The following is a 26,297-nucleotide window of genomic DNA, read 5'->3' as shown; positions in this document are numbered from 1 at the left end:
TAATGAACCAGGGCAGGTGATAGATTTGTTAGTGGGGGAGCATTTTGGAGGTAGTGACCACAATTCTCTGACTTTCACTTTAGTAATGGAGAGGGATAGGTGCGAGCAACAGGGCAAGGTTTATAATTGGGGGAAGGGTAAATACAATGCTGTCAGACAAGAATTGAAGTGCAGAAGTTGGGAACATAGGCTGTCAGGGAAGGACACAAGTGAAATGTGGAACTTGTTCAAGGATCAGGTACTGCGTGTCTTTGATATGTATGTCCCTGTCAGGCAGGGAAGAGATGGTCGAGTGAGGGAACCATGGTTGACAAGAGAGGTTGAATGTCTTGTTAAGAGGAAGAAGGAGACTTATGTAAGGCTGAAGAAACAAGGTTCAGACAGTGCGCTGGAGGGATACAAGATAGCCAGGAGGGAACTGAAGAAAGGGATTAGGAGAGCTAAGAGAGGGCATGAAAAATCTTTGGCGGGTAGGATCAAGGAAAACCCCAAGGCCTTTTACACATACGTGAGAAATATGAGAATGACTAGAGTGAGAGTAGGTCCGATTAAGGACAGTAGCGGGAGATTGTGTATTGAGTCTGAAGAGATAGGAGAGGCCTTGAACAAGTATTTTTCTTCAGTATTTACAAATGAGAGGGGCCATATTGTTGGAGAGGACAGCGTGAAGCAGACTGATAAGCTTGAGGAGATACTTGTCAGGAAGGAAGATGTGTTGCGCGTTTTGAAAAACTTGAGGATAGACAAGTCCCCCGGGCCTGACGGGATATATCCAAGGATTCTCTGGGAAGCAAGAAATGAAATTGCAGAGCCGTTGGCAATGATCTTTTCGTCCTCGCTGTCAACAGGGGTGGTACCAGAGGATTGGAGAGTGGCGAATGTCGTGCCCCTGTTCAAAAAAGGGAATAGGGATAACCCTGGGAATTACAGGCCAGTTAGTCTTACTTCGGTGGTAGGCAAAGTAATGGAAAGGGTACTGAGGGATAGGATTTCTGAGCATCTGGAAAGGCATTGCTTGATTAGGGATAGTCAGCACGGATTTGTGAGGGGTAGGTCTTGCCTTACAAGTCTTATTGAATTCTTTGAGGAGGTGACCAAGCATGTGGATGAAGGTAAAGCAGTGGATGTAGTGTACATGGATTTTAGTAAGGCATTTGATAAGGTTCCCCATGGTAGGCTTATGCAGAAAGTAAGGAGGCATGGGATAGTGGGAAATTTGGCCAGTTGGATAACAAACTGGCTAACCGATAGAAGACAGAGAGTTGTGGTGGATGGCAAATATTCAGCCTGGAGCCCAGTTATCAGTGGCGTACCGCAGGGATCAGTTCTGGGTCCTCTGCTGTTTGTGATTTTCATTAACGACTTGGATGAGGGAGTTGAAGGGTGGGTCAGTAAATTTGCAGATGATACGAAGATTGGTGGAGTTGTGGATAGTGAGGAGGGCTGTTGTCGGCTTCAAAGAGACATAGATAGAATGCAGAGCTGGGCTGAGAAGTGGCAGATGGAGTTTAACCCTGACAAGTGTGAGGTTGTCCATTTTGGAAGGACAAATCTGAATGCGGAATACAGGGTTAATGGTAGGGTTCTTGGCAATGTGGAGGAGCAGAGAGATCTTGGGGTCTATGTTCATTGTTCTTTGAAAGTTGCCACTCAAGTGGATAGAGCTGTGAAGAAGGCCTATGGTGTGCTAGCGTTCATTAGCAGAGGGATTGAATTTAAGAGCCGTGAGGTGATGATGCAGCTGTACAAAACCTTGGTCAGGCCACATTTGGAGTACTGTGTGCAGTTCTGGTCACCTCATTTTAGGAAGGATGTGGAAGCTTTGGAAAAGGTGCAAAGGAGATTTACCAGGATGTTGCCTGGAATGGAGAGTAGGTCATACGAGGAAAGATTGAGGGTGTTAGGCCTTTTCTCATTAGAATGGAGAAGGATGAGGGGCGACTTGATAGAGGTTTATAAGATGATCAGGGGAATAGATAGAGTAGACAGTCAGAGACTTTTTCCCCGGGTGGAACACACCATTACAAGGGGACATAAATTTAAGATAAATGGTGGAAGATATAGAGGGGATGTCAGAGGTAGGTTCTTTACCCAGAGAGTAGTGGGGGCATGGAATGCACTGCCTGTGGTAGTAGTTGAGTCGGAAAATTTATGGACCTTCAAGCGGCTATTGGATAGGTACTTGGATTAGGGTAGAATAAGGGAGTGTAGGTTAACTTCTTAAGGGCAGCACGGTAGCATTGTGGATAGCACAATTGCTTCACAGCTCCAGGGTCCCAAGTTCGATTTCGACTTGGGTCACTGTCTGTGTGGAGTCTGCACATCCTCCCCGTGTGTGCGTGGGTTTCCTCCGGGTACTCCGGTTTCCTCCCACAGTCCAAAGATGTGCAGGTTGGGTGGATTGGCCATGACAAATTGTCCAAAATTCTATGATTAACCTAGGACAAAAGTTCGGCGCAACATCGTGGGCCGAAGGGCCTGTTCTGTGCTGTATTTCTCTATCTATCCTCATAGCTCATGCCCTCCGTACCAGGCAGCATCCTGGTAAATCTCTTCTGTACCCTCTCCAAAGCCTCCACATCCTTCTGGTAGTGTGGCGACCAGAGTTGTGCGCAATATTCCAAATGAGGCCGAACGAAGGTCCTGGACAGCTGCAACATGACTTGCCAATTTTTATATTCACTGCCCCGACCGATGAAGGCCAGCATGCCGTACGCCTTCTTGACCACCTTATCCACATGCGTTGCCAATTTCAGCGATGGGTGGACATGCACGCCCAGATCTCTCTGCCCGTCAGTACCCGAGTACTCAGAGTGTCAAGAGTACCATTTACTGTGTAATTCCTACATGCACTGGACCTTCCACAGTGCATCACCTCCGCGACTGTGAGGGTGCACGGTTCCATCTGCCCTCCCGCACCCAGGAGGGCGGCAAACTCACATCCTGATCGTACTCGAGGAAGACAAAGAAGTTGTGGTCCCTCCTGAGCTGCGGGTGTGCTGCCAGACGTTGCAGGAAAACCTCGTGCATCGCCACCGTCTTCTTGAAGATGGCCAGGTACTCGCTGCAGTGGGAGAGGGGGGGGGAATATCTTTAACATCACACAAGAAAATCTCAATTATCCCTTAAACAATACTCATCAGTGCAGTGATACAGTAACCCTCAACTGCTATCTGAAATGAAATGAAAATCGCTTGTCACGAGTAGGCTTCAATGAAGTTACTGTGAAAAGCCCCTAGTCGCCACATTCCGGCGCCTGTCCGGGGAGGCTGGTACGGGAATCGAACCGTGCTGCTGGCCTGCCTTGGCTTAAAAGCCAGCGATTTAGCCTGGTGAGCTAAACCAGCCCCTGGTGAGCTAAACCAGCCCCTGGTTCTTTACTTCCAATCAAACAACCATCTGAGTTAAGGGCGGAGATTGACACGGCAAATTGTGATATCGTAGTCATCACGGAGACGTGGTTGAGGAAGGGGCGGGATTGGCAGCTCAACATCCCGGGATATAGAACCTTCAGGCGAGACAGAGGAGGGGGTGCCAGAGAAGGAGGCATTGCATCATTAGTTAAAGAGTCCGTTACTGCGGTTAGGAGAGATGATATCTTGGAGGGGGCTTCAAATTAAGTTTTGTGGGTAGAGCTTCGGAACAAACAAATGGACCTGTCCACATTGCTGGGTGTTGATTATAGACCCCAGATAGTCAGCAGGAAATTGAGCAAATATCTGCACAATTCGCAAAGGTGTGTAAAAATGATAATAGGGTCATTATATGCGGCAATTTAAACTTTCCCAAAATTAACTGGGATAGTCACTGTGTTCAGGGCTTAGATGGAGTTAAGTTCTTAAAATGTATACAGGGAACCTTTTTAGCTCAATATGTGGAGGGTCCAACAAGGGATGGTGGAGGGCTGGACCTAATTCTGGGGAATGAAGCCTGACAGGTGGTTGATATGTCAATGGGGGAGCATTTTGGTGATAGCGATCACAACACAGTACAGTTTGTTATGCACAAAGAAACAAACAAGTTTCAAAAAAAAGGTTTTGGATTGGGGGAGAGCGGATTTTAGTAAAATAAGGCAGGATCTGGCCAAGGTAGACTGGAAGAGTTACTTGTGGGGAAATCTACAGAAGAGCAGTGGGGAGACGTTCAAAAAGGAAATGGAGTGGGTACAGGCCCAACATGTCCCTCTAGGGTAATAGGAAGGAGTAACAAGTCCAGAGGACTATCGATGACCAGAGATATTCAGGATACGAAGGAAAAGAGAGGCTTTCAGCACGTACAAGGGAAGCAAATCAGCGGAAGCGTTAGTGGAGGACAGAAAGTGCAGGGCGGAGCTGAAGAAAGCAATTCGGAGAGCAAAGTGGGGATATGAGCAAGCTCCAGCTGGCAAAAGTAGGGACAATCCCAAGATATTCTCCAAGTATATCAATGAGAAGAGGGTGACCAGGGGAAGAGTATGGACCTAGGGGGAAATCTGTGGCTGGAGCCAGAGGACATTGGTAGGGTGTTGAACGAATATGTCACATCTGTCTTCACCCGAGAGAATGAGGAGGTAGTTATGGAACCCGGGGAGAGAGAGACGGTGAGGTTCTTGAGCAAATTGTCAAGGAGAGTGGCAAAGTATTGGAGGTGTTGGTGGGCTTCAAAGTGGATAAGTCTCCAGGTTCGGATGAATTGTGTCCCAGGGTGCTGTCGGAGGCGAGGGAGGAGATTGCAGGGGCTCTGACCCGAATTGTTATTTCCTCTCTGGCCTGGGGGGTGCCAGAGAATTGGAGAACAGCTAATGTGGTCCCGCGATTTCAGAAAGACTGTCGGGATAAGCCAGGGAACTACAGGCCAGTGAGTCTCCCATCAGTGGTGGGGAAGCTACTGGAGAAGATTCTGAAAGAGAGAATCTATCACCACCTGCAGAGGCAAGGTTTGATCAGGGATAGTCAGCACGGGGCAGCACAGTGGGTTAGCCCTACTGCCTCACGGCACCAAGGTCCCAGGTTCAATCCCGGCTCTGGGTCACTGTCCGTGTGGAGTTTGCACATTCTCCCCGTGTCTGCGTGGGTTTCGCCTCCACATTCCAAAGATGTGCAGGGTAGGTGGATTGGCCAGGCTAAATTGCCCATTAACTGGAAAAAGGAATTTGGTACTCTAAATTTATTTTTTTTAAAGGAATAGTCAGCATGGCTTTGTCAGAGGCAGGTCAGACCTAATAAATCTGATTGAATATTTTGAGCATGTGACTAAGTGTGTAGGTGAGGGTGGTGCAGTTGATGTAGTTTACATGGATTTCAGCAAAGCTTTTGACAAGGTGCCACATGGGAGACTTATAAAGGCGGCAAATATACATGGGATACAGGGGAACCTGATATGGTGGATTCAAAGCCGGCTGAGCTGCAGGAGACAGAGGGCGATGACAGGCGGCTGCTTTAGTGACTGGAAGCCAGTGTCCAGTGGGGTCCCACAGGGATCTGTGCTGGGACCCCTATTGTTCAGCATTTATATAAACAACATAGATGGCTATGTGGGGGGGAGGGGGGATCAGTAAATTTGTGGATGACACAAAGATTGGCCGGGTGGTTAAGTGTCGAGGGTTACAGGAAGATAGAGACGGGATGGTCAAATGGGCGGAGAAGCGGCAGATGGAATTTAACCCTGAAAAGTGTGAGGTGATACATTTTGGAAGGAACAATGTGACAAGGAAGTATTCACTGAACTGCCTGACACTGGGAAGTTCTGAGGAACAAAGGGAGCTTGGTGTGTTTGACCACAGATCTCTGAAGGCAGAAGGGCAGGTTAATAGGGGGGTGAGAAAGGCATATGGAACACTCGCCTTTATCAATCGGGGCAGAGATTACAAAACCAGGGAGGTCATGTTGGAGTTGTATAGAACTTTGGTGAGGCCACAGCTGGAGCACTGTGTGCAGTTCTGGTCACCACATTATAGGAAGGATGTGATTGTACTGGAGGGGATGCAGAGGAGATTCACCAGGATGTTGCCTGGGATGGAACATTTAAGTAATAAAGAGAGGATGGATAGGCTTGGGTTGTTTTCGCTGGAGCAGAGACTGAGGGGCGGCCTGATTGAGGTGTACAAGATTATGAGGGGCATGGACAGGGTGGATAGTTGAAGGGTCAGTTACGAGGGGGACACACGTTCAGGGTGAGGGGTGGGAGGTTAAGGGGGGATTTGAGGACAAACCTTTTTATCCAGAGGGTGGTGAAGATCTGGAACACACGGCTTGGGAGGGGGGTAGAGGCCGGTTGCCTCACATCCTTTATAAAGTACCTGGATGAGTACTTGGCCCGTCATAACATTCAAGGCTATTGGTCAAGTGCTGGCAAATGGGATTAGGATTAGGTAGAGAGGTCAGGGCCTTTCATGTGTCGGTGCAGACTCAATGGGCCTCTTCTGTGCTGTATTATTCTGTGATTCTGTAAAACCAGGATTTTTAAAAACACTACTGCAGTAATCCCAGGATTTTAACCCTTACAGCACCAATACATATTACAATATATCGGAAATGTGTACGCGACTCGCTGCCACGGGGAGTGGGGAGAATGTGGGACTCGCTCCCACGGGGAGTGGGGAGAATGTGGGACTCGCTCCCCACGGGGAGTGGGGAGAATGTGGGACTCGCTGCCACGGGGAGTGGGGGAGAATGTGGGACTTGCTCCCACGGGGAGTGGGGGAGAATGTGGGACTCGCTCCACGGGGAGTGGGGGAGAATGTGGGACTCGCTCCCATGGGGAGTGGGGAGAATGTGGGACTCGCTCCCACGGGGAGTGGGGAGAATGCGGGACTCGCTCCCACGGGGAGTGGGGGGAGAATGCGGGACTCGCTCCCACGGGGTGTGGGGAGAATGTGGGACTCGCTCCCACAGGGAGTGGGGGGAGAATGTGGGACTCTCTCCCCCCACTCCCCGTGTGAGTATGTGGGACTCGCTCCCACGGGGAGTGGGGGGAGAATGTGGGACTCGCTCCCACGGGGAGTGGGGAGAATGTGGGACTCGCTCCCCACGGGGAGTGGGGAGAATGTGGGACTCGCTCCCCACGGGGAGTGGGGAGAATGTGGGACTCGCTCCCCACGGGGAGTGGGGAGAATGTGGGACTCGCTCCCCACGGGGAGTGGGGAGAATGTGGGACTCGCTCCCCACGGGGAGTGGGGAGAATGTGGGACTCGCTCCCCACAGGGAGTGGGGAGAATGTGGGACTCGCTCCCACGGGGAGTGGGGAGAATGTGGGACTCGCTCCCACGGGGAGTGGGGGAGAATGTGGGACTCGCTCCCACGGGGAGTGGGGAGAATGTGGGACTCGCTCCCATGGGGAGTGGGGGAGAATGCGGGACTCGCTCCCACGGGGAGTGGGGAGAATGTGGGACTCGCTCCCACGGGGAGCGGGGAGAATGCGGGACTCGCTCCCACGGGGAGTGGGGGAGAATGTGGGACTCGCTCCCACGGGGAGCGGGGAGAATGCGGGACTCGCTCCCACGGGGAGCGGGGAGAATGCGGGACTCGCTCCCACGGGGAGTGGGGGAGAATGTGGGACTCGCTCCCACGGGGAGTGGGGGAGAATGTGGGACTCGCTCCCACGGGGAGTGGGGAGAATGTGGGACTCGCTCCCACGGGGAGTGGGGAGAATGTGGGACTCGCTCCCACGGGAGTGGGGGGAGAATGCGGGACTCGCTCCCACGGGGTGTGGGGAGAATGTGGGACTCGCTCCCACGGGGAGTGGGGGGAGAATGTGGGACTCTCTCCCCCCCACTCCCGTGTGAGTATGTGGGACTCGCTCCCACGGGGAGTGGGGGAGAATGTGGGACTCACTCCCACGGGGAGTGGGGGAGAATGTGGGACTCGCTCCCACGGGGAGTGGGGGAGAATGTGGGACTCGCTCCCACGGGGAGTGGGGGAGAATGTGGGACTCGCTCCCACGGGGAGTGGGGAGAATGTGGGACTCGCTCCCACGGAGAGTGGGGAGAATGTGGGACTCGCTCCCACGGGGAGTGGGGGAGAATGTGGGACTCGCTCCCACGGGGAGTGGGGGAGAATGTGGGATCCGCTCCCACGGGGAGTGCTCCAGCTGAATACTGTCGATACATTGGAAACAATTCTGAGAGACAGAATTAATCTGCATTTTAAGAGGCTGGGATTAATCGGAACAGTCAGCATGGTTTTGTTAAGTGGACGACATGTCTGACCAGCTTTTTTTTTGAAAATTATAAAACCCAATTATTTTTTTCCAATTAAGGGGCAATTTAGCGTGGCCAATCCATCTTCCCTGCACATCTCTGGGTTGTGGGGGTGAAACCCACGCAGACACGGGGAGAATGTGCAAACTCCACACGGACAGTGACCCAGGGCTGGGATTTGAACCCGGGTCCTCAGCGCCACAGTCCCAGTGCTAACCACTGTGCCACATGCCGCCTCATGTCTGACCCAACTTGATTGAATTTTTCAAAGGGTTGACCAGGTGTGTGGATGAGGGAAACACATTTGACGTCGTCTACTTGGCCTTCAGCAAGGCTTTTGAGAAGGTGCCACATGGGAGACTGTTAGCGAAGGCCCACGGGGTCCGAGGACATTTGGCAAATTGGATCCAGAATTGGCCGAGTGGCAGGAAGCAGAGGGGGATGGGCGAGGGGTGATTTTCTGGCTGGACGCCTGCGTCCAGTGGGGTCCCACAGGAATTGGTGTTGGGGTCTTTGCTGTTTATATAAATAATTTAGATGTGAATGTAGGGGGGGGGTTGATCAGTAAGTTTGTGGATGATATGAAAATTGATGGGGTGGTAAATAGTGAGGAGGGAAGCCTCCGATTACAGGAGGTTACAGACGGTCTGGTCAGATGGGCTGATCAGTGGCAAATGCAGTTCAATCCGGATAAATATGAAGTGATGCACTTGGGCAGGACAAACAACGCAAAGGGAATACAGGATAAACGGCAGGACCCTGGGAAGCACCGAGGATCAGAGGGATCTTGCTGTGCATGTACACCCGTCCCTCAAGGTAGCAGAGCAAGCGGATACAGTGGGTAAGAAGGCAGATGGTAAACTTGCCTTTATTAGCCGAGGCAGAGAGTTTAACAGTGGGGCGGGAAGCTGGGACTGTATAAAATGTTGGTTAGGTCACAGCGAGAGTATTGTGGGCCGTTCTGAAATCCACATTATAGTCGGGATGTGATAGCCATTGGGAAGGGGGCAGAGGGGATTTACCAGGATGTTGCCTGGGCTGGAGGCTGTTAGTTATGAAGAGGGATTGGACAGACTGGGATTGTTTTCCTTGGAGTAGAGGAGACGGAGGGGGGGGCAGGATTGAGGTGTATAAAATGATGAGGGGCACAGATGGAGTAAACAGGAAGAAACTTTTCCCCTTGGGGGAGGGTCAATGACCAGGGGGCAGAGATTTAAGGCGAGGGGGCAGGAGGGCGAGAGGGGATGGGAGGAAAAACCTTTCCCCCCCCAGAGGGTAGTGGGAGTCTGGAACTCGCTGCCTGAAGGGATGGTGGAGGCAGGAACCCTCACATTTCAGAAGTATTTAGATGTGCGCACGCGATCCCAGGGTAGACACGGCCATGGGCCAAGTGCTGGGAACTGGGATTTGAATAGTTAGATGGTTGTTTTTTACTGGCAGACACGATGGGCTGAAGGGCCTTTTCTGTTCCGTGGACCTCAATTACTCTACACTAGATGGGCCAAATGGCCAGCCCCCCCCCATCCCCACTCACGCTTCCAGCTCCTGCTTCATCTTGGCGAACTCCTCACGGGTCATCGATCCATCCCCTTCGCCGAGTTTCTGAAGCTTTTCCCTCGACGCGTCGAAGTTCGGCTTTGGGGGGGCAGGAGGGATCTGCAATTACGGGGCGACAATATCACATGCACAGCAGGATCCCACACACAACATTACAATCATCACCCAGTCAACCAGTTCCTTCGGCAAAATACATCCGTCCCAGGACACACGATGGGGCAGAGGTGGGTCACACCCAAGGAAGAAATTGTTCTCTGTATCTAACCCCGTACAGAGGGAGCTTTACTCTGTATCTAACCCCGTGCTGTACCTGTCCTGGGAGTGTTTGGTGGGGACAGTGTAGAGGGAGCTTTACTCTGTATCTAACCCCGTGCTGTACCTGTCCTGGGAGTGTTTGATGGGGACAGTGTAGAGGGAGCTTTACTCTGTATCTAACCCCGTGCTGTACCTGTCCTGGGAGTGTTTGATGGGGACAGTGTAGAGGGAGCTTTACTCTGTATCTAACCCCGTGCTGTACCTGTCCTGGGAGTGTTTGATGGGGACAGTGTAGAGGAAGCTTTACTCTGTATCTAACCCCGTGCTGTACCTGTCCTGGGAGTGTTTGATGGGGACAGTGCAGAGGGAGCTTTACTCTGTATCTAACCCCGTGCTGTACCTGTCCTGGGAGTGTTTGATGGGGACAGTGTAGAGGGAGCTTTACTCTGTATCTAACCCCGTGCTGTACCTGTCCTGGGAGTGTTTGATGGGGACAGTGTAGAGGGAGCTTTACTCTGTATCTAACCCCGTGCTGTACCTGTCCTGGGAGTGTTTGATGGGGACAGTGTAGAGGGAGCTTTACTCTGTATCTAACCCCGTGCTGTACCTGTCCTGGGAGTGTTTGATGGGGACAGTGTAGAGGGAGCTTTACTCTGTATCTAACCCCGTGCTGTACCTGTCCTGGGAGTGTTTGATGGGGACAGTGTAGAGGGACCGTTATTTATTCTCTTTTTTTTTTAATTTAGAGTACCCAATTCATTTTTTTCCAATTAAGGGGCAATTAAGTGTGGCCAAACCACCTACCCTGCACATCTTTTGGGTTGTGGGGGCGAAACCCATGCAAAAACGGGGAGAATGTGCAAACTCCACACAGTGTTTGCTTTACTTCGAACAACACAAAATTCTCACATATATTAACCCTCTGTGCAGCCACTCCCGCGCACCCCAGCCCGCGCCACGTCCACCCCAGCCCGCGCCACCCCCACCCCAGCCCGCGCCACCCCCACCCCAGCCCGCGCCACCCCCACCCCAGCCCGCGCCACCCCCACCCCAGCCCGCGCCACCCCCACCCCAGCCCGCGCCACCCCCACCCCAGCCCGCGCCACACCCACCCCAGCCCGCGCCACACCCACCCCAGCCCGCGCCACACCCACCCCAGCCCGCGCCACACCCACCCCAGCCCGCGCCACACCCACCCCAGCCCGCGCCACACCCACCCCAGCCCGCGCCGCGCCACACCCACCCCAGCCCGCGCCACACCCACCGCAGCCCGTGCCACACCCACCGCAGCCCGTGCCACACCCACCGCAGCCAGTGTCACACCCACCGCAGCCCGCGCCATGTCCACACGCACCAGTCTGTGATTACTCACAATAACCCCAGCGTAATCCTCATTTTCCAAGTACGTGTCATGCAGCCAGATAAATTCTTCGTGCTGACGGACCACCGAGAATTCGGGCTGCTTAAAGTGAGAGAGATTCGTCTGAGGGGCAGAAAAGCAAAAGAGAGTCAGTGCCTCCAGCAAGGTGGATCAAACAGCAAGCGACCCACATCATCTTCAACTCTTCCCCCCCCACCCCAAATCACATTGATTTCAGGGATATATATTGGCCCCAGGACACGGGGAAAATTCCTCCCCCTTCTTCCTCCTCCAGCCTCGCCATAGCGCCGTGGGATCTGTTACCCCGGCCCGAGAGAACAGACTGAGCCTCGGTTTAATGTCTCATCCTGAAAGACGGCACCTCCCACAGTGCGGCTCGTTCAGTACTGACCCTCTGACAGTGCGGCACTCCCTCAGTACTGACCCTCTGACAGTGCGGCACTCCCTCAGTACTGACCCTCTGACAGTGCAGCGCTCCCTCAGTACTGACCCTCTGACAGTGCGGCACTCCCTCAGTACTGACCCTCTGACAGTGCGGCACTCCCTCAGTACTGACCCTCTGACAGTGCGGCACTCCCTCAGTACTGACCCTCTGACAGTGCGGCACTCCCTCAGTACTGACCCTCTGACAGTGCGGCACTCCCTCAGTACTGACCCTCTGACAGTGCGGCACTCCCTCAGTACTGACCCTCTGACAGTGCGGCACTCCCTCAGTACTGACCCTCTGACAGTGCGGCACTCCCTCAGTACTGACCCTCTGACAGTGCGGCACTCCCTCAGTACTGACCCTCTGACAGTGCGGCACTCCCTCAGTACTGACCCTCTGACAGTGCGGCACTCCCTCAGTACTGACCCTCTGACAGTGCGGCACTCCCTCAGTACTGACCCTCTGACAGTGCGGCACTCCCTCAGTACTGACCCTCTGACAGTGCGGCACTCCCTCAGTACTGACCCTCTGACAGTGCGGCACTCCCTCAGTACTGACCCTCTGACAGTGCGGCAGCTCCCTCAGTACTGACCCTCTGACAGTGCGGCACTCCCTCAGTACTGACCCTCTGACAGTGCAGCACTCCCTCAGTACTGACCCTCTGACAGTGCGGCACTCCCTCAGTACTGACCCTCTGACAGTGCGGCACTCCCTCAGTACTGACCCTCTGACAGTGCGGCACTCCCTCAGTACTGACCCTCTGACAGTGCGGCACTCCCTCAGTACTGACCCTCTGACAGTGCAGCACTCCCTCAGCACTGACCCTCTGACAGTGCGGCACTCCCTCAGTACTGACCCTCTGACAGTGCGGCACTCCCTCAGTACTGACCCTCTGACAGTGCGGCACGTCCCTCAGTACTGACCCTCTGAAAGGTGCAGCACTCCCTCATTACTGACCCTCTGACAGTGCAGCACTCCCTCAGTACTGACCCTCTGACAGTGCGGCTCCCTCAGTACTGACCCTCTGACAGTGCGGCACTCCCTCAGTACTGACCCTCTGACAGTGCGGCACTCCCTCAGCACTGACCCTCTGACAGTGCGGCACTCCCTCAGTACTGACCCTCTGACAGTGCGGCACTCCCTCAGTACTGACCCTCTGACAGTGCAGCACTCCCTCAGTACTGACCCTCTGACAGTGCGGCACTCCCTCAGTACTGACCCTCTGACAGTGCGGCACTCCCTCAGTACTGACCCTCTGACAGTGCGGCACTCCCTCAGTACTGACCCTCTGACAGTGCGGCACTCCCTCAGTACTGACCCTCTGACAGTGCGGCACTCCCTCAGTACTGACCCTCTGACAGTGCGGCACTCCCTCAGTACTGACCCTCTGACAGTGCAGCACTCCCTCAGTACTGACCCTCTGACAGTGCGGCACTCCCTCAGTACTGACCCTCTGACAGTGCGGCACTCCCTCAGTACTGACCCTCTGACAGTGCGGCACTCCCTCAGTACTGACCCTCTGACAGTGCGGCGCTCCCTCAGTACTGACCCTCTGACAGTGCAGCACTCCCTCAGTACTGACCCTCTGACAGTACGGCACTCCCTCAGTACTGACCCTCTGACAGTGCGGCACTCCCTCAGCACTGACCCTCTGACAGTGCAGCACTCCCTCAGCACTGACCCTCTGACAGTGCGGCACTCCCTCAGTACTGACCCTCTGACAGTGCGGCACTCCCTCAGTACTGACCCTCTGACAGTGCGGCGCTCCCTCAGTACTGACCCTCTGACAGTGCGGCACTCCCTCAGTACTGACCCTCTGACAGTGCGGCACTCCCTCAGTACTGACTCTCTGACAGTGCGGCACTCGCTCAGTACTGACCCTCTGACAGTGCGGCACTCCCTCAGTACTGACCCTCTGACAGTGCAGCACTCCCTCAGTACTGACCCTCTGACAGTGCGGCACTCCCACAGCACTGACCCTCTGACAGTGCGGCACTCCCTCAGTACTGACCCTCTGACAGTGCAGCACTCCCTCAGTACTGACCCTCTGACAGTGCGGCACTCCCTCAGTACTGACCCTCTGACAGTGCGGCACTCCCACAGCACTGACCCTCTGACAGTGCGGCACTCCCTCAGTACTGACCCTCTGACAGTGCGGCACTCCCTCAGTACTGACCCTCTGACAGTGCGGCAGTCCCTCAGTACTGACCCTCTGAAAGGTGCAGCACTCCCTCATTACTGACCCTCTGACAGTGCAGCACTCCCTCAGTACTGACCCTCTGACAGTGCGGCTCCCTCAGTACTGACCCTCTGACAGTGCAGCACTCCCTCAGTACTGACCCTCTGACAGTGCAGCACTCCCTCATTACTGACCCTCTGACAGTGCAGCACTCCCTCAGTACTGACCCTCTGACAGTGCGGCTCCCTCAGTACTGACCCTCTGACAGTGCGGCACTCCCTCAGTACTGACCCTCTGACAGTGCGGCACTCCCTCAGTACTGACCCTCTGACAGTGCGGCACTCCCTCAGTACTGACCCTCTGACAGTGCGGCACTCCCTCAGTACTGACCCTCTGACAGTACAGCACTCCCTCAGTACTGACCCTCTGACAGTGCGGCACTCCCTCAGCACTGACCCTCTGACAGTGCTGCACTCCCTCAGTACTGACCCTCTGACAGTGCGACACTCCCTCAGTACTGACCCTCTGACAGTGCGGCACTCCCTCAGTACTGACCCTCTGACAGTGCGGCACTCCCTCAGTACTGACCCTCTGACAGTGCGGCACTCCCTCAGTACTGACCCTCTGACAGTGCAGCCTACCCTCTCCACCGTCAGCACCGAGGGGATCAGAATTCAAGGCGTTTTTCATAGAATTTGCAAAGCAGAAGGAGGCCATTAGGCCCATCCAGTCCGCACCGGCCGTTGGAAAGAGCACCTACCAAAGCTCACACCCCCACCCTATCCCTGTAACCCAGTAACCGCAACAAACCTTTTGGCCACTAAGGGACAGTTTATCATGGCCAATCCACCTAACCCGCACATCTTTGGACTGTGGGAGGAAACCGGAGCACCCGGAGGAAACCCACGCACACACGGGGAGAGCGTGCAGACTCCGCACAGACAGTGACCCAAGCCGGGATCGAACCCGGGACCCCGGCGTTGTGAGGCAGCAGTGCTAACCACTGTTCCACCGTGCTGCCCTGTCATAGCGTCAAGTTGCGGCCGAGTTACGTCACTCACCAGTAGCCTCAGGCGATTACGAAGGGTCACATATCTCCAGCAAAAATTAAATATTTCAACATCCCACTCTCCTGCTCGACACTTACCTTTGTGTGAACAGTAAACTTCACTTTATCCCGCTCACTGACTGCATCAGAGATCTCCACCTGTAGCGAGGAATCTGTCTGTAGATCGACTGACATTGTCCGTGACTGAATAAAAGCAAACAAACAGGCTTCAGAAGAATTCACTGTCTCCCCAACCACAGTCTATCCAACAGGGAACCATGGTGGGATCCTGAGCCCCACAGGGCAGGAGTGTTTGATGGGGACAGGATAGAGGGAGCTTTACTCTGTATCTAACCCCGTGCTGTACCTGTCCTGGGAGTGTTTGATGGGGACAGGATAGAGGGAGCTTTACTCTGTATCTAACCCCGTGCTGTACCTGTCCTGGGAGTGTTTGATGGGGACAGGATAGAGGGAGCTTTACTCTGTATCTAACCCCGTGCTGTACCTGTCCTGGGAGTGTTTGATGGGGACAGGATAGAGGGAGCTTTACTCTGTATCTAACCCCGTGCTGTACCTGTCCTGGGAGTGTTTGATGGGGACAGGATAGAGGGAGCTTTACTCTGTATCTAACCCCGTGCTGTACCTGTCCTGGGAGTGTTTGATGGGGACAGGGTAGAGGGAGCTTTACTCTGTATCTAACCCCGTGCTGTACCTGTCCTGGGAGTGTTTGATGGGGACAGGATAGAGGGAGCTTTACTCTGTATCTAACCCCGTGCTGTACCTGTCCTGGGAGTGTTTGATGGGGACAGGATAGAGGGAGCTTTACTCTGTATCTAACCCCGTGCTGTACCTGTCCTGGGAGTGTTTGATGGGGACAGGATAGAGGGAGCTTTACTCTGTATCTAACCCCGTGCTGTACCTGTCCTGGGAGTGTTTGATGGGGCAGTGTAGAGGGAGCTTTACTCTGTATCTAACCCAGTGCTGTACCTGTCCTGGGAGTGTTTGATGGGGACAGTGTAGAGGGAGCTTTACTCTGTATCTAACCCCGTGCTGTACCTGTGCTGGGAGTGTTTGATGGGGACAGTGTAGAGGGAGCTTTACTCTGTATATAACCCCGTGCTGTACCTGTCCTGGGAGTGTTTGATGGGGACAGTGTAGAGGGAGCTTTACTCTGTATCTAACCCCGTGCTGTACCTGTGCTGGGAGTGTTTGATGGGGACAGTGTAGAGGGAGCTTTACTCTGAATCGATCACGAGGGGTGAGACGCCCACAGGAGAGTCTGTTACAAACACGTTGTATCAAACAAACATCAAGTCTGATCACTCGCTTACGACAATTCCCAGCGCCGCATCCACAACAGAAACACATCCACAAGATTTAACTTGCTCCTGCTGTTGTACCGCTGTTGGTGAATCGTTACAGGTATGTCGGCAGACAATTTCAAGCTGATCTGGCTCTGTTCAATTGGAAGTCACAGAGTCCCCAGGGGTGAAGGTTAATGAAGATGGAAAATGCTCACAATCAGACTGCACGCACATGTTGTCACTCGCTAGACACGGGGGACGGACCAGGAATATAATGAGCTCTGCATAATAAGTAAGCTGTGACTTTATCACAAATTAAGTGTTCCATGGGTCGCTCCTCTTGGCAGAGGCTGGGTTCGGAGCACCTCTCCTGGTACCGTACGGAGTCTGCAGAGGGACATGGAGCATTTGGAGTATTGAGAGCAGTTTCGGGCCCCGTATCTAAGGAAGGATGTGCTGGGGCCTTGGAAAGGGTCCAGAGGAGGTTCACAAGAATGATCCCTGGAATGAAGAGCTTGTCGTATGAGGAACGGTTGAGGACTCTGGATCTGTACTCGATTGGAGTTTAGAAGGATGAGGGGGGATCTTATTGAAACTTACAGGATACTGCGAGGCCTGGATAGAGTGGACGTGGAGAGGATGTTTCCACTTGTAGGAAAAACTAGAAGCATAGGGCGCAATCTCAGACTAAAGGCACGATCCTTTAAACAGAGATGAGGAGGAATTTCTTCAGCCAGAGGGTGGTGAATCTTTGCCGCAGAAAGGCTGTGGAGACCAAATCACAGTGTCTATAAGACAGAGATAGATACTTGATCAATAAGGGGGTCAGGGGTTATGGGGAGAAGGCAGGAGAATGGGGGCGAGAAAAATATCAGACATGATTGAATGGCGGAGCAGACTCGATGGGCCGAGTGGCCTAATTCTGCTCCTATGTCTTCTAGACAAATTCAGTGAGGGGGCAAAGATTTTTCAGAAACGTGGACGTGTCCACTTTGGCTGGAAGAATCAAAAAAGCTGCAAGCGATTGAAACGGAGAGAGATTGCGGATCTGAGATACAGAGGGACCTGGGAGTCAGGGTAGATGGACCAGGAAAAGTTAGTCTGAAAGAACAGTCAGCAATTATTGTTTATTACGAGGGAAATGAATATTAAAATAGGCATGTTTTACTACAGTTGACATGGTAATAGGGGTGCAGGTACAAAGATCCTTAAAATGCCAGTGACAAGCGCAGAAAATAATCGATAAGGCTAATGGAGTGCTGGCCTTTTCATCCAGAGGATTGGAATATAAAGACCTGGGGGTTATGCTGCAGCTTTACAAAACCCTGGTTAGACCCCACTCAGAGTCACTGTGAACAGTTGTGGGCACCACACCTTCGGAAGGATATTTTGGCGTTGAGGGGGGAGGGAAATAATCATAATCTTTATTAGAGTCACAAGTAGGCTTACATTAACACCGCAATGAAGTTACTGTGAAAAGCCCCTAGTCGCCACATTCCGGCGCCTGTTCGGGTACACAGAGGGAGAATTCAGAATGTCCAATTCATCCAACAAGTACGTCTTTCGGGACTTGGAGGAAACCGGAGCACCCGGAGGAAACCAACGCAGACACGCGAGGGGGGAACTTGCAGAGTCCAGGCAGTGACCCAAGCCGGGAATCGAACCCGGGACCCTGGCACTGTGTAGCAACAGTGCGAAGCGCTGGGCCGTACGTATATTTACAACAAGGGTACCTGGATTGTGACGAGGAGAGATGACTCAAAGCAGGCCCGTTGCCGCTAGAATTTAGATGGTTAAGGGATGATCTGGTCGAGGTATTCAAGGATCTCATGCAGGCGATACTAAGCCAGGGGGAATAGTGAATTGGGAGGATGGCAAAGCAGCTTCAGAAGGGCATCGACAAGTTGGCCAAACGGGCAGACACCTGGCAGATAGGGGCTGGTTTAGCTCACTGAGCTAAATCGCTGGCTTTTAAAGCAGGCCCGCAGCACGGTTCGATTCCCGGACCAGCCTCCCCGGACAGGCGCCGGAATGTGGCGACTAGGGGCTTTTCACAGTAACTTAATTGAAGCCTACTCGTGACAATAAGCGATTTGCATTTCAGATGAACATCAAAGCAGAGAGATGTGAGGTGATGCATTTTGGTCGAAGAACACAAGGAGACAATACAGACTCAAATGGAATAACTTTGAGGAGACTCCAGGAGCAGAGGGGACCTGGGGATTTAAGTGCATCATTCTCTGAAGGTTACCAGGCAAGTTGAAACAGTTGTGAAGAAGGCCTTGGGTTTATAAATAGAGGCATAGAGCATAAAAGCAACAAAGTGATGCTCCACCTCTACAAATCATTGGGCAGACCACATTTGGAGTGTTGTGTTCAGTTCTGGGCACCTTATTTATGGAAGGATGTTAAAGCTCTGGAGAGAGAGAGAGCAGAGGAGATTTACTGGAATGATGCCAGGAATGGGCAGCACGGTAGCATGGTGGTTAGCATAAATGCTTCACAGCTCCAGGGTCCCAGGTTCGATTCCCGGCTGGGTCACTGTCTGTGCGGAGTCTGCACGTCCTCCCCGTGTGTGCGTGGGTTTCCTCCGGGTGCTCCGGTTTCCTCCCACAGTCCAAAGATGTGCGGGTTAGGTGGATTGGCCATGCTAAATTGCCCGTAGTGTCCTAAAAAGTAAGGTTAAGGGGGGGGGTTGTTGGGTTACGGGTATAGGGTGGATATGTGGGTTTGAGTAGGGTGATCATTGCTCGGCACAACATCGAGGGCCGAAGGGCCTGTTCTGTGCTGTACTGTTGTATGTTCTAATGAGGAATTTTAGATACAGGGAAAGATTGGAGAAATTGGGCTCGTTCTCCTGGAGCAGAGAAGGTTAAGAGGCGGCCTTATTGAGGTGTTCACAATTCCGAACAATTTTGACAGGGTAAAGGAGGATATTCTGTTTCCACTGGTTGGTATGTCAGTGACTGGGGGGGGGGGGGGTCACAATTTCAAGATGGACAGCGAGAGAGCTGGGAGTAGATGAAATGAAATGAAAAATGGCTTATTGTCACGAGTAGGCTTCAAATGAAGTTACTGTGAAAAGCCCCTAGTCGCCACATTCCTGTTCGGGGAGGCTGGGACGGGAATCGAACCGTGCTGCTGGCCTGCCTGGGTCTGCTTTAAAAGCCAGCGATTTAGCCCAGTGTGCTAAACCAGCCCCTGGTTGGAGGGTTGTTGGGGTTTGGAATGCGCTGCCTGGGACAGTGGTGGAGGTGGATTCCATAGGTTTCAAGAGACAACTGGATATCTGGAACATACAGTGCAGAAGGAGGCCATTCAGCCCATCGAGTCTGCACCGACCCACTTAAGCCCTCACTTCCACCCTATCCCCACCTAACCTTTTTGGTCACCAAGGGGCAATTGATCACGGCCAATCCACCTAACCTACACGTCTTTGGACTGTGGGAGGAAACCGGAGCTCCCGGAGGAAACCCACGCAGACACGGGGAGAACGTGCAAACTCCGCACAGACAGTGACCCAGTGGGGAAATCGAACCTGGGACCCTGGCACAGTGCTGGTCACTTGTGCTACCCTATATATATTTGAAAGTGATGAATTTAGAGAGCGATGGAGATAGGGCTGGGGAATGGGACCAGCCAGGTTGCTCTTTTGGGAGCTGGCGCGCACATGCTGGGTCAAAGGGTCTCTTCTGGTGCTGTAAATAACAAATATTAACAGATCAGCCATGGTCTCATTGAACGCAAGGGGGGGGGGGGGGGGGGCAGACTCAAGTAGAGGGGCTGAATGGCCTGCTCCCATCTCCATGACCGCATCTGGAGCACTGCGTACAGTTGGGTCTCCTTATTTAAAGATATAAATATGTCAGAGAAGGTTCACAGACACGGATAGAGGTGGCATTCTCTTGAGGAACGGTTAGACAGGCTCGGCTAGAGTTTCGAAGATTGAGATGTGATCCTTACTGAAACACAAGATCCTGGGGGGGGGGGGGGCTTTGACAGGGTGGGAGACCCTGGAACTAGGGGGGGGGGGGGGGGAGGAATAACTCCTCATTTTTAAACTGAACCCCTTTGAGACAAGAGTGGAGGCCACAATCAGCACAGACATGATTTCATAGAAAGCACAGCAGCCCAGAGGGGCTGAATGGCCTATTCTTATTTGCATCCAAAATACTGGGAGCGCTTTTGCATACAGAGTGACTTACGGAACATCGCCCCCACATCTTTGGGTTGTGTGGGCGAGACCCACGCAGACACGGGGAGAATGTGCAAACTCCACACGGACAGTGACCCAGAGCCGGGATCGAACCTGGGACCTCGGCGCCGTGAGGCAGCAGGGCTAGCCCACTGCGCCACCCTTTAAGGGGCAGTTTAGCATGGCCAATCCACATTCCGTGCACATCTTTGGGTTGTGGGGGTGAGACCCATGCAGACACCGGGAGAATGTGCGAACTCCACACACGTGGACCCGGGTGTTCAGCGCCATGAGGCAGCAGTGCTAAACACAGCGGCCGCCCTAGGGCCCAGGTTGATCTGACGGTAACCACTAACCTGTGCCCCCCCCCCCCCCCCCCCCCCCCACCACCACCCACCCACCACGCTTACAGGAGATGGAGAACCTAGTGGAGTGGTGCAGCGACAACAATCTCTCCCTCAATGCCAGCAAAACTAAAGAGCTGGTCATCGACTTCAGGAAGCAAAGTACCGTGCACACCCCTGTCAGCATCAACGGGGCCGAGGTGGAGATGGTTAGCAGTTTCAAATTCCTTGGGGTGCACATCTCCAAAAATCTGTCCTGGTCCACTCACGTCGACGCTATCACCAAGAAAGCACAACAGCGCCTATACTTCCTCAGGAAACTAAGGAAATTCGGCATGTCCACATTAACCCTTACAAACTTTTACAGATGCACCATAGAAAGCATCCTATCTGGCTGCATCACAGCCTGGTATGGCAACTGCTCGGCCCAGGACCGCAAGAAACTTCAGAGAGTCGTGAACACCGCCCAGTCCATCACACGAACCTGCCTCCCACCCATTGACTCCATCTACACCTCCCGCTGCCGGGGGAAAGCGGGCAGCATAATCAAAGACCCCTCCCACCCGGCTTACTCACTCTTCCAACTTCTTCCATCGGGCAGGAGTCTGAGAACACGCACAAGCAGACTAAAAAACAGCTTCTCCCCCTCTGTTACCAGACTCCTAAACAACCCTCTTACGGACTGATCTGATCTCTTCACACATCTTCTCTACCGAGTAGTACTACACTCCTGTATGCTTCACCCGATGTCTGTGTCTATGTATTTATATTGTGATTATTGTATATCTTATGCTTTTTCCATGTATGGAATGATCTGTCTCAACTGTACGCAGAACAATACTTTTCGCTGTACCTTGATACACATGACAAAAAAAACCAATCCAAATCCAATCCTTTCTTCCCAAGACAACCCGCCCATTCGTGGTACTAGCCTGCCAACCAATGGTTTCGTAATGCATTTACATCTTTAAACGTTCGATCAAGTCACCCCAATAGCATCCAGGGACGACGAGTCTAGTTGGTGCACTCCCAATTCAGCCAGAGGAGTTCAATTGCCATTCTGGCAAATCTTGGTGACACTCCCTTCACTCGCCTCAGCACCGCTGCCTCTCAGCGCCAGGAACCCGGGTTGGGTTCCCGGCTTGGGTCACTGTCTGTGCGGAGTCTGCACGTCCTCCCCGTGTCTGCAGTGGGTTTCCTCCGGGTGCTCCGGTTTCCTCCCACAGTCCAAAAGGTGCGCAGGTTAGGTGGATTGGCCGTGATAAATTGCCCTTAGTGTCCAAAAAGGTTAGGTGGGGTTACGGGGATAGGGTGGAGGCGAGGGCCTTTGGCTGCTCTTTCCAAGGGCCAATGCAGACCCGATGGGTCAAATGGCCTCCTTCTGCACTGTAAATTGTATGAAAAGGCTGGGACTGCCCAGATAGAAAACCTTCATTCAACATCATTAATTTATTTAATCTTGGGACTGGACGTGGGCGCCAGCATATTTTCTTCTTCATCGAGGGATGTGGGCGGCACTGGTTATGCCCAGCATTGATGACCCATCCCTAATTGCCCCTTCAGAGGGTGGTGGGTGAGCCACCTTCTCGAACCGCTGCAGTCCCTGAGGTGTAGGTACACCCACTGTGCTGTTAGGGAGGGAGTTCCAGGATGTTGCCCCCAGCGACAGTGAAGGAACGGCCGATATATTTCCCAGTCGGGGTGGGGAGGGGCTCGGAGGGGAACCTCCAGGTGGTGGGGTTCCCAGGTATCTGCTGCTCTTGTCCTTCTAGATGGTGAAGGCTGTGGGTTTGGACAGTGCTGTGTAAGGAACCTTGTTGAGTCATTGTCTCTCTCTCTCTCTAAAATAGGACAGCTCCCTCAACACAACAACCTTTTCAGGTGAAGTCACAGATCCAGAACTGGGTCACATACAAAGCCGGGGCCCCAGTTTATCACAACCCGACCCAGATAATTCCGCGTGACTGCCCCGTCTCGACGCTCCCTCCTAATTTGCCTCCTGCTGCAAGGTAGTGAAATAATAATCTCCCTCTTTGGATTTAAACAAAATACAAAAACAAAAATGATCAAACCTCAAATGGAGTTCACGGATTTTGGGGTGGGGGGTAGGGGGCGGGGAGAAAGAGAAAATAGAGCAAAATATAAATCAGCACTTGGGAAGAATGTGGTAAAAAGCATTTTTGTTTAAAAGCGACACTGCATTTGCACATACAACAGAATTTGTAAAATACGCAGAAATAAAATGTGTTAACTTGCACAGACAATTTATAAAATGCACAGACATGAAACGTTTTAACTTGTGCACACACAGATAAATGTGATAAATACACAGACATGAATGTTTTTTTTTAATATAAATTTAGAGTACCCAATTCATTTTTTCCCAATTAAGAGGGCAATTTAGCGTGGCCAATCCACCTACCCTGCACATCTTTGGGTTGTGGGGGCGAAACCCACGCAGACACGGGGAGAATGTGCAAACTGACATTAAACGTTTTAACTTGCTCGCACACACACAAATGTGATAAATACGCAGACATGAAATGTTTTAACTTCCACAGATAATTTGTTAAATGTACAGACATCAACTGTGTTAACGTTGACAACAAGACAGATATTTTGCCCGCCCCCCCCCCAAAACATGCATGGGAGGAGGCAAGGGGGTGGCAGGGAGTGTGGCAGGGAGGCGGGCATAAGCATTGGTGAGAAGACACGTTGCAAATTCAGAAAACAATCGTAGAAACACAAACAAGGGAGAGTTTGTTTTATTATTTGAACAGACATGGAAGGAGGTGACAGGAGTAGGGGGCTACAATCAGCAGGTGGGGGGGGGTACATAGGAACCAGCAAGGAGGGGGGGAGGGCAGAGAGAGACAGAGAGACACAGAACCCAGCAGATTCGGGGGGGGGGGGGGTCCCCAGCAGAGGGGGGGTCCCCAGCAGGGGGGGGGGGTGGGGTCCCCAGCAGGAGGGGGGGGGGGGGGGTCCCCAGCAGAGGGGGGGGGGGTCCCCAGCAGAGGGGGGGGGGGGGTCCCCAGCAGAGGGGGGGGGGTCCCCAGCAGAGGGGGGGGGGGGTCCCCAGCAGAGGGGGGGGGGTCCCCAGCAGAGGGGGGGTCCCCAGCAGAGGGGGGGTCCCCAGCAGAGGGGGGGGGGGTCCCCAGCAGAGGGGGGGGGGTCCCCAGCAGAGGGGGGGGGGTCCCCAGCAGAGGGGGGAGGTCCCCAGCAGAAGAGGGGGGGTCCCCAGCAGAAGAGGGGTGGGGGTCCCCAGCAGAAGAGGGGGGGGTCCCCAGCAGAAGAGGGGGGGGTCCCCAGCAGAAGAGGGGTCCCCAGCAGAGGGGGGGGTCCCCAGCAGAGGGGGGGGCCCCAGCAGAGGGGGGGGGTCCCCAGCAGAGGGGGGGGGCCCCAGCAGAGGGGGGGGGTCCCCAGCAGAGGGGGGGGTCCCCAGCAGAGGGGGGGGGTCCCCAGCGAGGGGGGGGGTCCCCAGCAGAGGGGGGGGGTCCCCAGCAGAGGGGGGGTCCCCAGCAGAGGGGGGGGGTCCCCAGCAGAGGGGGGGGGGGTCCCCAGCAGAGGGGGGGGGGTCCCCAGCAGAGGGGGGGGGGGGCCCCAGCAGAGGGGGGGGGGGCCCCAGCAGAGGGGGGGGTCCCCAGCAGAGGGGGGGGGTCCCCAGCAGAGGGGGGGGGTCCCCAGCAGAGGGGGGGGTCCCCAGCAGAGGGGGGGGGTCCCCAGCAGAGTGGGGGGGGGTCCCCAGCAGAGGGGGGGGGGTCCCCAGCAGAGGGTGGGGGGCCCCAGCAGAGGGGGGGGTCCCCAGCAGAGGGGGGGTCCCCAGCAGAGGGGGGGTCCCCAGCAGAGGGGGGGTCCCCAGCAGAGGGGGGGGGGGTCCCCAGCAGAGGGGGGGGGGGTCCCCAGCAGTGGGGGGGGGGTCCCCAGCAGAGGGGGGGTCCCAGCAGAGGGGGGGGGGTCCCCAGCAAGGGGGGGGGGGTCCCCACAGAGAGGGGGGTCCCCAGCAGAAGGGGGGGTCCCAGCAGAGGGGGGGGGGTCCCCAGCAGAGAGGGGGGTCCCCAGCAGAAGGGTGGGGGTCCCAGCAGAAGGGGGGGGGGTCCCAGCAGAAGGGGGGGGTCCCAGCAGAGTGGGGGTCCCAGCAGAGGGGGGGGGGGGGTCCCGCAGAGGGGGGGGGGGGGTCCCAGCAGAGGGTGGGGGGGGGGGGTCCCAGCAGAGGGTGGGGGGGGGTCCCAGCAGAGGGGGGGGGGGTCCCAGCAGAGGGAGGGGGGTCCCCAGCAGAGGGAGGGGGGGCCCAGGCAGAGGGAGGGGGGGCCCCAGCAGAGGGAGGGGGGCCCAGGCAGAGGGAGGGGGCCCAGGCAGAGGGAGGGGGGGCCCAAGGCAGAGGGAGGGGGGTCCCAGCAGAGGGGAGGGGGTCCCAGCAGAGGGGAGGGGGGGTCCCAGCAGAGGGAGGGGGGGTCCCAGCAGAGGGAGGGGTCCCAGCAGAGGGGGGGGGGGGCACTCAGACAGGTCAATGCTGTGACTGATGAGCCAGTTTGGGGCTGAGGGGGTTTATTGGTCTGTCCAGCAGCTCAGCCCCTTGCCCAGGGCTCCATTCAGCCTGTCCCATGGCGGGCCCTGCCTGCCCTGGACCCACCCGGCCTGCACCTGGGCGCTGACACCTACCTTGCAATCCTCCTCCTCCTCTCCCTCAAACAGCTCTGTGCTCTCCTCCATCGCTCAGCCCCGGCCACAGCTGCCCCCTCCTCCCCTTTACCCCCGCCCCGCCTGGCAACTGGGAGGACTCCTCCTGACGCTGGGAGGACCTACCCCGCGCCGCCGCCCGGCTCCCAGTGCGCCGCTCTTGCGCCGCCGCACACCTCGTCGTCGGCGGTGTGGAGCCCGCCCATTGGCGGCCGCTGGGAGACCGCTCTCCATTGGTCGACCCCCGCTCACCATTACCCAATCACAAGGCACCGGCTCCCCATTGGGCGCGCACACCATCTGCCGCTCCCCATTGGTTCGCGCCCGCTCCCCATTACCCACTCAGCAGGCAGCGACTCCCCATTGGCCGCGGACGCCACACGCCGCTCCCCATTGGTCCCCAGTCCAGCAAGGCGCCGCTGTCTGGTTGAGGGGGTTCAGCACAGCCTGATCACCAATGTCCGCTCGGAAATCGGCTCAGGCAGGGGGCCTATTACAGTCTATCTGTTTATATATGCAATTGTTTATTTGGACGGTTGTGGGTTGAGGAGTTTCTTTCCTGACAGAACCTTCCAGACCGCTGGTCACGTGAACCGGGGGGGCGGGGCCGATCCGGTGGGGGGCGGGCCGTTCCGGACGGGGGCGGGGCCATTCCGGAGAGGGGATGGACCAGAACCGCGGAACCGGAACTGCCTCCCCGGAAGCGGCCTCGCAACTGACTGCTCTGACGTCACATCGCATTGACGTCATT

The 26,297-nt window shown here is 54.8% G+C and overlaps 1 protein-coding gene across 1 annotated transcript in view; it reads right to left on the bottom strand.

Moving 5' to 3' along the window:
* The window catches only part of LOC119958967 (sorting nexin-32-like), a 37,390-nt gene extending 11,760 nt beyond the window's left edge, over window positions 1-25,630 (bottom strand). Inside the window, exons 1-5 of the mRNA XM_038787493.1 lie at window positions 25,529-25,630; window positions 15,123-15,227; window positions 11,361-11,471; window positions 9,711-9,832; window positions 2,941-3,064 (exon numbers count right to left, since the gene is read on the bottom strand). Of these exons, the coding sequence (XP_038643421.1) occupies window positions 2,941-3,064; window positions 9,711-9,832; window positions 11,361-11,471; window positions 15,123-15,227; window positions 25,529-25,579 (513 nt within the window). The 5' untranslated portion in view covers window positions 25,580-25,630. The remainder of the gene's footprint in view (window positions 1-2,940; window positions 3,065-9,710; window positions 9,833-11,360; window positions 11,472-15,122; window positions 15,228-25,528) is intronic.
* Window positions 25,631-26,297: the final 667 nt, after the last annotated feature.

The sequence above is a fragment of the Scyliorhinus canicula genome, chromosome 31 (assembly GCF_902713615.1).
Source record: "Scyliorhinus canicula chromosome 31, sScyCan1.1, whole genome shotgun sequence".
In the NCBI taxonomy this organism is placed as follows: Eukaryota; Metazoa; Chordata; class Chondrichthyes; order Carcharhiniformes; family Scyliorhinidae; genus Scyliorhinus; species Scyliorhinus canicula.
The sequence above is the reverse complement of the archived record's forward strand: the minus strand, read 5'-3'. Positions and strand labels throughout refer to the sequence as shown.